This window comes from Podarcis gaigeae, assembly GCF_964106915.1.
Source record: "Podarcis gaigeae genome assembly, chromosome: 6".
Lineage (NCBI taxonomy): Eukaryota > Metazoa > Chordata > Lepidosauria > Squamata > Lacertidae > Podarcis > Podarcis gaigeae.
The window spans coordinates 47,554,033-47,567,986 of NC_139682.1; the positions used below are offsets into that span (position 1 = coordinate 47,554,033).

Below are 13,954 nucleotides of genomic sequence, written 5' to 3' on the forward strand. Positions count from 1 at the left end.
CAATCTCTGCACTCATATTCTTCGGTGGTGGGTATTCAGAGACATGGAAGTAGCATACAGCTTTCATGGCTGTTTGCCATGGATAGCCTTATCCACCATGAATTTATCAAATCACCCCTTTAAAGCTGGTTGCAGCCATCACGATCACCATACTCTATTTATCTGCTGTGCGAATAAGTATTTTATTTTGCTGTTCTGAAATTTCCAACGTGCATCATCATTGAGTGGCCCAAGGTTCTAGGAATATATTAGAGTGAGGAAAGCAAGGTAAAAAATTGTCGTCAAGCATCAGGCTTATTAGTCTCATTCTGCCCCCGCAATGCTTCATCAGCTCCCTTACCTGTTCACCCCTTTCCACTAATAGCCAGGCTTGTCTTTCAGTTGGAGTTGTGTTTTTTTCTGGTCATCATTTTTGATTGGCTGCTTGTCCCACCTGCTTCCTCCTTCTCAGCTCTCTTCCAGAAGCCCCTCTGCCCTGTGCAAACATTTCTCCTACACAAACTGACATTTTACTTCCTTCACATAATTTGCTGCTCAATTGGAACCTGCAGAAGATAAATGATAGCAATTTATTTTCTAGGTAATGTGCCATTTTTCAAGCCATAATCCCAGCTACTTCCCTTTTGGAACTATGTGTATCACTGTATATTTACACTGCACCACCCTCTTCTGCTTTTTGAGATGACTCAGGTCCATATACCTCAATTAAAATCATTCCATTCTGTGGAAATCCTTATCCTCGTTTATAAAAGAAGCAGGAGGTCCTGGGCGCTATACTCATTTTTGCAGTGTGTGCTGCTTTCGGCTGCCAAAACATCCTGTACAACTGGATTTGGCTTGCTGTCCTCAAGTTTTAGGAATCTCTTTAGACAAGCCACACTGCAGCTTCCAAACTCTAAATAGGTAAGAGTCTTGGAGCCTCAGGGGACTGAAAACCCCCTGGTAATTTATTTTAAATAATACAGGTATTTCCTAATTTACATCATTTTTCTGCATAGATGTCAATCAGCAGTACTGTAGTGCTGATGTAACTTTCATGCTTTATGATTTTGTATTGCTGGCACATCCTTCCTAACATTTAAGTGCTGCTGGAGCTAGTCTTTAGATCAGGTGTTTTGGCATAAAGAAGCTGAACTGAAAAGGCTGCCAATCACCGTTGCTATACATGCAATGTTTTATAATTTGCAAGTCTTTGACTTTGTAATGAAAAGCAGCCATGTAGTGGCTGCTTTTAAATCCAGGCACATGAGTGCTGCTCCTTGTGGGTGAGCATCACGTGCAGTCCCCATTGTGTACCACGTTATTGCAAGACACAGAGGTGTGTAGCAGCCTGTAAGGCAAAGTGTTACAAATAACTGATGTGCCAACACTGGACATTCTGCATGAGACACCAGTTTAAAGTGCTCTCTATGTAATGTGTCTGCTTATCATTTGCATCCACGCTCAGAGCTTAGGTATGAAAAGGTATGGAGCCCTAGCAAACCGGAGAATGGATCTTGCTGAATTCACTCTGTTGTGGTGTGTCATGGACAATAGCATGAACAGCCTAATTAGCACTCTTCTTTGTTTTAGATATGTGCAATTATTGCCTCATTAATGAGGCACTGTCCTTTCCAGGATAATGTTTTATTGTTTGAGCTGAAGCCCCATATCAATGAATGAACAATACAGATGACCAACTTAGCAACTGGCAAACGTGTGCAAGTTCGCCTGTTTCTTAAATGTTGTGCTGAAGTGCAACAATGGTTGGCTTGGTCTGCGGTAATTGTTGCTTCACCAGTAGATACTTATACATTCTGTGATATATCCACCTGCCCCACCTAGCCCCCTTGTTTCACAACACAGAGCTGTAGCTTCCCTTTCTCACTTTAAAAAAAATTATCCACCCTGAAACACATTGTAGTAATCCTACCACTATGGAGTTAAATTTAGAACCATTTGTATCCACATTTAGATTTTTCTTTTCAGTTCCTTTCAGTTTCTGCCCTGTGTATTCCAGCAAAAATTAGTCATTTTTCCTTAAGCCCTATTCAGATGTTTAGCTGAATGCATCAGGGCCCAAAGTGTGTGCATGACTGCATCTTCTCCTAACCTTTCTTTAGAGTGAATGCCTGAAGGGAGGATCCAGCTATATTCAACAGACACTAAACCTGTGGAGATTGGGAGTGAATATTGGGATAGGAGCAACACATGCTGTTTGGGCAGTGGCGGCGGCGGTGGTGGTGGGGTACAGTGTACACAGCCCAGCACATAGGTGCCAACTCTGTGAGGCCCTGGTCCCTTTGGTCCTCCAATAGAATATTTAGGGGGAGCTGAACCCTCCCTATTTTCCACAAGTTGGCACCTTCCTCCCTTGGACAGCCACCTCCCTCCTAGCTGGACACCACCCTCTTTTACAGGTTTGTGTCCTCATGGTGAAGGAAGGTGGTGTGGAGAGAGGGGAGAAGTGAGGAGAGGCACACCCCCACCCCAATATTTTCTTCAAGTTGGCATCTGTCACCAGCATCTTGTGTACCTATTCACCACAGACCCCTTGCTAATTTCTTCTGGTAGAGACAAGAAAAGGGTGGTTTTGACCTGTGTAAAATCCAGTTTGCAAATATCTCAAGGTAGTGCATGCATTTTACACACACACACACACACACACACACACACACACCACTGTGCTTGCACACGTTTTCAAAAGTTGTTGCTACAGAGATGAAAAGCCATACTTTCAATCCCTTCAATTAAATGAAGAAGTGGTTTAGAGAGGAAACACGTACAGAAAGAAAATGCTGGAAATTAGAGCTAGGAGAAAGTGAAGTATCAACCTGTTAAGGAGAGCAGATGGTGAACATGCAATAAATGAAACTTAAAATGTTGATTTTGCCTTTTACAAGCCGCTGGTTTCAGAGGCTGAGTGGTGGTTTATGTGTACATGAAGTAAAACTGGAAAAACCAGTAGCTTGGAGGATTTGTAACCGACAGGGGCCTAGGCTGTCTAACATTGTGAGGCTCAGCTGAGTTGGAAAAGCCACTTTTAATCCATAAACGGTTGCCCAGGGGTTTCTGAGGATATATGTGGAGAAATGAGTATAGTGGATGCCCTAGATAAGTTTTGTACTATGTGGCCCGGGAAGTCCTAATCCTGCATCAGAAATGTTTCCCCGCTCGCAAAGCAAGAGAGGAGGGAACACAGGTTAATACTAAAGTACAAGCTTTGTGTGAAACAAGTATCCAGGTTTAGTCCCTGTCATCTGGGCTGGGAAGGACATGTGCCAGCCAGGATAGAGAATCCCAGCTTGCTTGGACCAGCAGTTTTATTTGCTGTTAAGCAGCATTCCATGAACTTGCTATTGTGCCATCTCAGACAGGGAAGTTAGTGAAGAGATCTGATTCTGATAATCGAGGGATGAGGAGAGTTGCCAGCAGAAGTACACTGAAACCAGAAGATTGCAAACAAGATTGGGCTTCTAACACAGTTCCAGGAAACGGACCACTTTTCTTCATAATAGGCATGTGTCTAATCTTCTCAGAGAATGTCTGCGTGCCTCTTAAAGACAGATTGAATTGCTCATGTGAAAAAGCAAAATGTTTTGAGGAAATAGAACCTGTTTGTATGGTCATCAGTGACAAAACCGCTTGTAAAATGGTATTGAGAGCCACTTCAAACAGCAGAGATACTTTGGGCATGGGGGAGAAGCAAGTAGAGTTGGAATGGCAGGTACACTCCCAGTGCCAGATTGCAGCCTTGTTTGCTTCCTGGTTCAGAATGCCCGAAGGAGGAGTACATGGTGAATCCAGATAAGAACTCCTTGTTATTCCTTAGCTGCTTTTACAACCTGTTCCTTACAGAGGCAGCTGGACGGCTTTTAAGGCTGTCTAATATTTCAACTATGCTTCAGTTATTATTATTCAGTACAAGGTTCTGGGTCCAGCTTTCTGGAGGTAGAATTATTCTGAGTGCATTGGAAGAATGCTGCAGTTTCCTGAAAATACCCATTTTCACATTTGTAATAAACTTAGCATTCCTTACAGCAGCTAAGTGACCTTTACTGGTATGAAAGCACTTTCTGCTTAAAAGGGTCTCTTTACTATTGATTGATCATCGCAGGTGGGAGAAAGCAGGGATTGAGAACATGGGAAGCTGCCTTATACCAACCAACTCAGACCACTGTTCATCCAGCTCAGAGTCATCTACGTTGTACACCAGGGGAGGGTAGTCATTAGTCTTGCAGGATCTACCATATTATTGTACTAGAACTCTTGAGATCCCCCAAACAGAGCCAAGGGCTTATCTACTTCCTCTTGTCCTACTGCTTTCCCCTGGGGAAAAAATGCTCTTTTGTTATCGGTCAGAGCAAATGGCACGGGTTTTCTGTGAACTGCCATTTGTTCCAATTTAAAGCTAAAGAGCAGGTTTTTCTTGGGAAATGAGTGGGACAAGGGGAAACTTGCTTAGACCCATGCTTTCTAGGCATGGGGCAAGCAAAAGTGTGGACAAGCCCTAAGAATTAAGGACAGAGTGCCCTTTAACATATGTTTAGCCTAGATTTCCCTGCAAGGCTTTCTTTGTTTCAGCAACCTAATTTAGAATTTTTGTGTCTCTCTCTGTGTTATTTTATTTTATTTATTTATACTCCACCCATCTGGCTGGGTTGCCCCACCTATTTTTGGTGTTGCTATTACAGTGGTACCTTGGGTTAAGAACTTACGGTAATTCGTTCCGGACGTCTGTTCTTAACCTGAAACTGTTCTTAATCTGAGATATCACTTTAGCTGATGGGGCCTCCTACTGCAGCCACGCCGCCGTGTGATTTCTGTTCTCATCCTGAAGCAAAGTTCTTAACCCGAGGTACTATTTCTGGGTTAGTGGAGTCTGTAACCTGAAGCGTCTGTAACCCAAGGTACCACTGTACTAGACAGTTGGAATCCCTTACCAAGCTCCTGGAAATCACCCAGAGATCTGCCAGTAGTTTCCAATCTACCACCACACCTGCTTGATACTGTCTAGCGGGGTTTCAGACAGAAGTCTTTTCCAGCTCTGCTTGGAGACACTGGGAGGGTTTTTTAAAAGCAACTGCACCAATTCCCCATAGTAACCCCCCCATACCGAAAAAGCAAAGACTGAACGAACACAAAGCGTGCTTTACACCCTGTATCAATGGCAGTTTCTCCCTAGGAGCCACTAGTTCTTATCTACCATATAGTGACGGTTCATTTATGAGTCTGCTTTAGTTTGGTGGCAGGTGCAAAAACAGGAATATTTTAAGAGTAGCTACAAGGATAAAATGAAGTGTTACCTGCCAAAAGATGAAGGTGAAGAAGAGGTGGTTTCCGCTCAAAAGAAGATGTTTTAATCTGGTTTTGGCAGTTTATTTTAAGTATGGAAATGGAGCACATTCTACCCTGATACAATATGGGTACATGCTGTCCCTGACATTTCATGTTAATTAACTGCTTAATAAACACTTATGCCTCATATGTCTAATTTCCCCCCTTTTTTCAAACTTCACATTATCAATTTTCTAACGGTACAGTCCCCCCCCCCAACTCATTTCTGTCCAACCGCACACTGAAGAAAAGGCATAGGGGGTTGAATCTGGGACGTTTTGTATGCAAAACGTAGTCTCGAACAATAGCCCTTCCCCATTGTGTAAGACCAAATGTGTGCGTGTGTTTTAAATTTATCTACCATCTATTTTCTACAGAAGAAAAGTATCTTTTTTCTACATGACTGTTAATTGTTTTGCATAATATACCCCTCATTTGTGGAGGTTTCCCCCCCATATTTAGTATATGTTCTTGTTTGGGAAAGTGGTTTGTCAGTAGAATTCTTTTTATTTCTCCCCTTTTTCTGACTTACCTGCTATTCATTGCACTCAGGTAGGTTATCCTTACAATGTGCCAAATAAAGAACAGCTCTGGCAAGTGCCAGGAGCAAATGTCAGTCTCTTGCCAAGGAAAATAAATGGATATATACAGTAAGCTTATGTCCAGGAGAATTCTCATGAATCTCACAGAAGTTCTTGCTCATTAAAAGTGGAATTTCCTTAATAGCCTGGAAATGTCAAACTCTGTGCTAATCTATTGCTCTTGAGTGATGGGTGTGCACACATACATGCTGATAGAGGGATCGTGAGCAGACAGAATCATGTATGCCTTACAGAAAATAGGAAGCCAATGACCAAGTTCAGATGTAACATTAGACTGTGGTTTAACACTGCATGAATCAGCCTCCTCTCTTCCTGAGCAACTCTATTCCTCCCATACAGCCAAGAACATGAGTCCACAGGCTGTTCCTTTTTTGTAAACTGTGACTTCGTGTGCTATCTGAAGCAGGGATAACGTTTTCTCACTAACTGCACTTAGTTTTCAAACAAGTCAACTTCAAATTGTGAGTTATGAAGCTGTATTGATTTTATATAAAAACCCTAACCATAGTTAGTGTTAAACTACTATTCTCAGTTTTGACAACGCAGGAAGTCATAGTTTACTGAAAGCAAAGCAAGAGCTTATATGTTCCTTCTTTTAGCTGTGGGTAGGTGGGGAGAGCCCTGAAGGAAGGTAGACTCATTCACATTGCTTTTAAACAGTGGTTTAGTGTAACATCCAGACACGACTGAATATATGTGAGCTGCTAATGGCTTGTCCTTCGGTGTTTTGCCAGGTAAAAACATACATTTCTCTGCAATCGAAAAAGCACAGGTTGCAATCTCATTTGGGTGTTTAAGTGACAGAATGCATGAAACTGAGTGCTTGACTTTGTGTTCCCACATATTTTTTACATCCAACAAACAGCTTTAAAAGCATTGTAGGCTGCTCTAGCTCCATATCTAATTCAAAATGCCGAATGCTGCTGCATATAAGACTGAAGCAAAAATTAAACCAACCCCCCCCCCAAAAAAAACCCCTGGCATTCAAAGAGGCAAATTGATAGGTCTGAAGGATATTCTGACAATAGCTTGAATTAAGCACACAGAGTGAAGGGTGGGAGGGAAGGCACTGTACCCATTAAACAAGTGCAGGTGGTTGGGATGCAGCGGTGCATCTCACCCAGCATCATTAACTGTGACTGGGAATTGCTCTCCCACAGAGGCCTTTCTCGGTCTTGGGGCGGCATGCTTGCAAAGCAAGTGCTCAGCAGCTGAGCCTCTGCAGGTCCAGTTAAAAGACTGGATCCAGCCTGGAAGCTCAACTTGTAGCTTTTACAGTTGAGACCCCTTGGACTTGACTTTCATTACAGAAAAGTAGCACTTGTTGTAGCCCTTCTGAGCTTCATCTGGAATTGTACTTACTACGTAATTTTTCCTCCTTCAAGAATTTTACTATCCCAGTGAAATGTTTTAAAAATACTGGAAGCTGGCTACCAGGAATTGCTTGCATAGGCTGAAAGAGAGCAATACACTGCCCTGTTCTCTGCTTCAGGCAGTAATGAGAATTCTGTGCCACTGTGCATACAGATAAGGGCAGGGATCTGGGCCAAATCTCTTGGGCTGAGCCCAAACGATTGCCTTTTGTTCCATGTTAGTTTGTTTTTGTCCTTTTGCATTATTATATTTCTCTTCACATGTTTGCAGGGTACACGTGCAGACATCAGTACATGGATGGAAAGGGAAACGAGACATAACAAGGAGGGAAGCTTCCATTGATGCCAGTAGCACTTTCCCTCCTGGTTCAAATAGCAGCTTTTGGGGCAGGGGGCAAGAAAGGTTTTTGCCAGGAACATGGCTGACAGACACCATTAACTGCCCCTTGGTACAGGGTCCAAATCCTGTTCTCCCCTCGGCCACAAATTATAAGAAAGCTAGGCACATTAATTTCAACCATCCATTTAACATGTCGCCAAGTTTGGCCCCCAGCTTTGCACTGCTGACCATAGTTTCAAGCGCCACCACCAAGTGACATTCTGCACATCTTTATTTGGAGGGTGATGTTTAGCCCTGATGAATGCCTGCGATTTGGAAGACTGTGGGTTCCACTCAGCATTGTTCCATGGGCAGATGTACAGTCCACTTACACCAGACAGAGCAAGTACTGAAAAAGTGTGTGTGTTTTTGTCACGGGGTCATGCATAGTTTTGTTTCTGACTACACACCAGATTTTGCATGGCTCTGCTCCTGAGTAGCTAACTCTTTAGGTTCAGCCTCTGTCCCTCTCCCTTCTTGAACACATTCATTAACCTCTTTCTGTTATATACGTTGTGATGGTAGATGTGATGAAACTAAAATGAAACCAAGTACATAATCTCCAACACTTTTTGGTTGTGGGGGCAGGGAGCAGAGAAGTGACATGCTCCCTGCAGAAGTTTTACATGGCAAAAGTTTTGCAGTCTTTGGTGGTGCACATATTTGTATTTGGTTGAGGAAAATACTGGGTGCTTTTTAAAAGCACAAAACCCGTAGCATTTTCTCCTGTATTAAAATGCATTTTCTTCCGAAGTCTGATAGTTTTCCTGTGATCAAGTGATACTGTTCTAGAAGAAAATGTGTGTGGCTGCACCTTTCTGTAAAAACTGGATGTGCTGAGAAAGATCAAGGGATTTCAAAAACCTTCCCTGTCAAACAGTCTTAATATAATAACTCTTGTCTTACCTTTTCCCTTCCCTGATATTCAAGTGCTGTGAAACTTCAAAGGCTTGGCTTGTTTTCAATTGCTATTTTGAACCACTTGCTGTTCATCAGCCTAGGAACAAAATCACTTTTTACAAACTAGCTAGATCTAATTTAAATGGTGTTTGAGAAAGGCTCTATATTTTCTTGAGCCCTTTGTCTCTTATTAGTTTAAGAAAATGCTAATACAGTGCCAAAACATTGTTTAACATGTCACAAAACTCCAAAGCTTGTTCTGCAACAAAGCTAAATAAGCCTTCTGAATTTAAGTTAAGCAGAAGGAAAAATATATCATGTTTGCACTATAAATGAAGGTGCTGAAGAACTAAACTTTTTCCTTGAACAAGTTCAGCAAAATCCTTTGATTTACTTATTTCCCCCCCCCTTTTTTTTGCTCTGTATAAAAGAAGAAGAGCAAAACCCTCTCATGCTTGTTTATAGCCTTGCCAACAGAGTTGGAAAGGAGTGCCTGGCCTTTGCCAATGAAGAGTTCACCTGGGTGTGAGGATGAGTACCTCCTCTATGTAGAGAGCACTGATCTTGGGGAGGGCAAGAGTTCTGGGGCAAGACGGTTCAAACAAGACACAGTATTTATGTACTATGAAAGGCGTGGGGGAGACATGGGAGGCAGCTGCAACGGTTATACATTACAGCAAGGGTTTTTCTTTAACTTGCTTACCTGTGTGGGGTGCTGTGTCCTTGCATCTCCAGTTGTGGGAGCAGAAGGTAACTTGGCATTTGGGCCTGAAGCTCCAAGGTGAGATACTGTACCAGATAAGGTTCTGGGAAGAGAGGTGGAGGCTTCTGCCAAAGTCGAAAGCTGTCAAATCTTCAGGATGGGATTGCATCCTAATTAAATTGCAATTCATTATTTATGTTTGCTTACCATTTTTGAGCTTTTCTTTTGATATACTTCCACACTTGTCTTTATCAGCTCTGAATTTCTCCTGCTGTTTTATTGTCTCTCTCACAGCCCTTTAAAGTTAGCTTCTTTGAGAAATCGTGCATCCTTTTGCCTGACTTGTGTGTGCTTTTGCCTCATTTGACAGCTCCCTTTCTGATTAATTTATGCTTATGTCAAACAGAGGCCCCATTATTTGCTTCAGATTCTTTCTTTCTGTCGGTTGCTTCATCAGATCTTTAAAAGATTTGATTCTCGTACCACTTCTTGGTTTTCATAGGAGTCTCTTAGTTTGGGAGCTCTGGGTTTGCATGTACAGATTGTGCAGAGGTCTGTGCATATTAAGTTCATTGCAAGCAAGCTTTTTTGCACACACTGCCTTAAGTCAAACATGTGGATGGCAGGTGGAACCAGCAGGTGCCCCATGAAGGGGATGGTGGTAATCCTGTTTGCCACTATGCAGGCACTTTGAAGGTTTGCAGAGGACTGCAGTTTGGCACTACACAGGCTGTAAGAACAAAAGCGGGGGTTTCTCAGCAACATCATTGCTCTTATGTAGCTGCCCTACATGTCTTTGTCCAAATGCAGAGCTTTTTCTCAGGTATATAGATTTGGGTGTTAGAAGTAATTAGGTGTTTTGTTTTGTTTTTTTAAGAAATAATGAGGAAATCTTAGAACCTTATTTCTAAACAGATTATAATCTATTCATTTCCTTTCTATTTTGGGGGGGGGGGGGAGTGGGAAGATAAGGTGCTCAACTTGCAGCTTAACACAAAAGGTGATTTTTGCCAGGCTTTTAGGCTAACTCTTCCAGCCGGCTGCATTTGCCTTGAGCATTAGCTTAACTTCTTCATAAACATCCCTCCTTGGCCTCTGCACAGAGGAAGGTGTCGGGTTTTCAAGGTGATTAGCAGGGAACAATTTACCCATGCAGCAGCTGTTCCTCCATATGGATGTGTGGAACACAGTCAAAGATAAGTGAAGGGCAGGGCAGGAGGTGTCCACAGAAAGCAAAAAACCGGCTTTCATCAATCCTGATAAAATTAACATCTGGGAAACTTTTACAAAAAGCTGCCTTTTTGTTGCCGCTGTTTCACGTAGGGCTACTTCATGTATTACAAACAGAAAAGAGATTAATCTACATGTCAGGTGATGCGTGAGCAAACTGCCAGCCTGGATCTAATCGCTGCGTGGAATTATGCTTAACACCAAAGCACCTTTGTCCACAAAATGGCACAGCCAACTCTGACCCTGAATGGTATGGGGATGGTGTGGTGCATTTTTTTCCCTTTCAAAGAAGCCTCCCTTCCCCACATTAAATGCTGGAATTCTGGGATGAACTGGGAATTGGGAGTGCACACCTGATTCTCTGACTCCAGTCCTCTACGTTCCAAGATACTTTAATATTTTGAAGGGCCTTCCCTCCTATTATTCATTATTTTTTTACATTTATATCCCAACAGTCCAAGGAGTTGAAGGTGCTGTACATAGTTCTCCCTCATTTTATCCTCACAACAACCCTGTGAGGTAGGTTAGGCAGCGACTGGCCCCAAGGTCAGCACCCAGTGAGCTTCATACCTGGGAGGGGGGTGTATTTGAACCCCAATCTCCCTGGTCTTAGTGCAATGCTCTCTTGACTACACTACATTGGCTCATAAATATTACTGTATCCGAATAATGCAATTCCAAGCCAGAATGAGATTTGATGTCTCTCTATAGATTTTAGAAGAATGCAGCTGCAAATGAAATGAGTAGCATTAGATCACAAGGAAGGTAGTTGGGGACCAGAATCTGATGTTAGGCAGAGTGAGGCAGCCGCCTCAGGTAGCACATGCTGTGTGGGTGGTGGTGTGGCAGCCAGAAGCTGGATGATAGAGGTAGGTGTGCACCACATGGTCTACCCTGCATGCCCCATGGGATGTGGTGGAGTGCGCCATCTTTGCTAGTGTTGAAGCAAGATTCAACAGCCGGTCCAGTTGGCTTCTCTACATAGAATGGACAGCACCAGAGTGCCTTTTACCCCAGGCAGCAAAATGTCTTGGGCCAGCCCTTTCAGGGACAATAGAACACATTATAAAGAGTTTTTATAAGAAAAACATATAAAAAGCATGTTAACCTAGCCACTTGGGGACTTAGCTGGAGATTGCATTTGCTATTAAGCAAATGTATGATATTAATTACATTTGTTCCTAAGAAAGTTACCAATGCATTTGCAAGCAGGCCTTTGTTCTTGTCGGGGAGCAGAACAAGCTTCTCTCTTACGGCATCTAGATTCTGAAGCAAGATAGATCCTAAACAAGGTAGTTTGCTGTATTTTTGTCCCAAGCAAAAGTCAAGATTGTTTTTAGGGGAAGGATTTTTGATTTATGTTGATTTGTTTGCATGTTGGCTGCTCTTCGGCCAAGGCTCTCAGAGCAGCTCATAAGAATTAAATTAATATACAATGACAATGTGATAACTCAGCCAGTAGAGCATGCGACTTAACCTCAGAGTTGTGGGTTTGAGCCCCACATTGGGCAAAAGATTCCTGCATCACAGGGGGTTGGACAAGGTGACCCTTAGGGTCCCTTCCCAGCTCTACAAGTCTACGATTCTGTGAATATCAAACTGTACAATAGGTTGCCAATAAAGAAGGCAACATTCCAGCATGATGAAATGCAAACAAGCCAAAAGACCTGGGCAAATAAAAAGGTCCTCACCTGGCACCAAACAGAAAACCAAGGCTAAGGCTGTGTACTACATACCACACATTTTAATGCACCTTACTACCTCCGAAGGAATAACTTTTTCTTTTTATAAATGAAAATTAGGTATATTTACAGTTTGAAGCTGGACACAAAAAGGAGAGTCGCTGTTAAGAGAGGAAGAAGAGCAGTTGCCCAGTAGGATTGATTAATCTTTATTAAGTTAGTTAATATTAGTGGCTAACAGCAGAACTGAATACATATGAAACGTATAGAATGAACACAGAGCCCATTAAACAGATTAAGCATATGACCTTTGCATTTTCTACTCAAATGAGAATGGCTACATCATAGCAAGTAGGAAATGCCAAAATAAATATATGCCTGTACATCAGCCTCAGAATAAATATGTAGAACAGCCCCGTATGCCTCCATCGCAAAGAAACAGAGAGCGCATTACTTGGTCAGGTGACTCATAGGAGAATTGGTGGACTTGGCTCATTTCCAGAACCGTTCTCTCTGGCCCTGGTCAAATACTCCAGTACTCCATCTGTTTAGAGAACTAAAGAAATATTGTTTTGCCTTTTAGGCAACACTTTATATCCGGGTTTCTCCAGGAACCTGTTTAATGAACAACCAGTTTTGTTACACTAATCCCTAATAATGCTAGGATAAACATAGTTTTGTTTGCTAAATATTTAGAATCTAGAGGAGCCCTGAGAATTTAGAGCAGTTGTGAATAAATATGCTTCATAAAATCAACAACAACCACAACTACAACAGCAACCACAACAATCCCTGCCCCTGGATTCTACCACCTTGCTCTGCATAACTCAGAAATGATGCAGGGAGCGAAGGATGCCTTCCCTGCACCAGGCTTTGTGTGTGATCTCATGTTTTGCAAAGCCAAATCAATAGGTATAGGAAGAGCACTCCCTATTTTCTCTCGCTTGAAAATGCCACCCAGCTAGCATTTCCCTTCTAAAGAAAACATGGGGTTGTGAATCCTGTGTTTTTTCTCCTATCGTGTAGACCTGTGCCAGGAGTTGGAGAAATGGGATTTTGTTGCACGTAGTAAGGTAACTGGAGCTCTCATGTACCCTGGCTCTACTATGGATTTGGATAACATTTGTTCATACTCTGCACAACTACAGTACCAGCACAGTTTCTTTCTAGTGGCATAAACACCTTATCTGGAAATGGGCTTGTGCTTAGTAAATGGAATCTCATCTGCTTAAAGGTATGGCTTGTTATCAACAGAACAGTTATTCAAAACTGCCTTGATTCTGGAATTTGTAGGCATATGCATAGGATTATAAAAGTCCAGTTTATTCTCTCAGTTAGTATAAATTAGAAGTAGCTGCTCTAGAGAATAGAATTGCATGTGTCTATAGGATAGACCAGCCCGTGGCACGTTTAGTGTACTACCTTAATGTTGGGGCCACCAAATCTAGTTTACATGTTCCTATTGTGAAAATTCTGCAGCTCTGAGCATAATAACCTGATGTCCTGTGGAGAGCCAATCTTCTATAATAAGTGGGAAAGCATCTATCATTGGTGCTAAATGCACACGGTGTTGTTTCACCCCTGCACTTTCTCTTTCAGTCTGAATACCATTATGAATACACAGCATGTAACAGCCAAGGCTCCAGATGGAGAGTAGCTGTGCCGCACAACCCAGGACTCTGCACCGGCTTGCCAGACCCCATCAAAGGCACAAAATGCTGTAAGCTATGACTGCTGTCACCACACCTTCCCTTTACATGGTTTATTCC

The 13,954-nt window shown here is 42.5% G+C and overlaps 1 protein-coding gene across 3 annotated transcripts in view; it reads left to right on the forward strand.

The window, feature by feature from the left end:
• ELAPOR1 (endosome-lysosome associated apoptosis and autophagy regulator 1) overlaps positions 1-13,954 on the forward strand; it is a 58,044-nt gene that overhangs the window by 12,536 nt on the left and 31,554 nt on the right. For all 3 annotated transcript variants that reach the window (XM_083745173.1, XM_083745171.1, XM_083745172.1), the window contains exon 2: positions 13,785-13,905. Coding sequence is in view for 2 of the 3 variants with exons in the window: in XM_083745171.1 (XP_083601297.1) it covers positions 13,785-13,905 (121 nt within the window). In the remaining variant the exon portion in view is untranslated. The remainder of the gene's footprint in view (positions 1-13,784; positions 13,906-13,954) is intronic.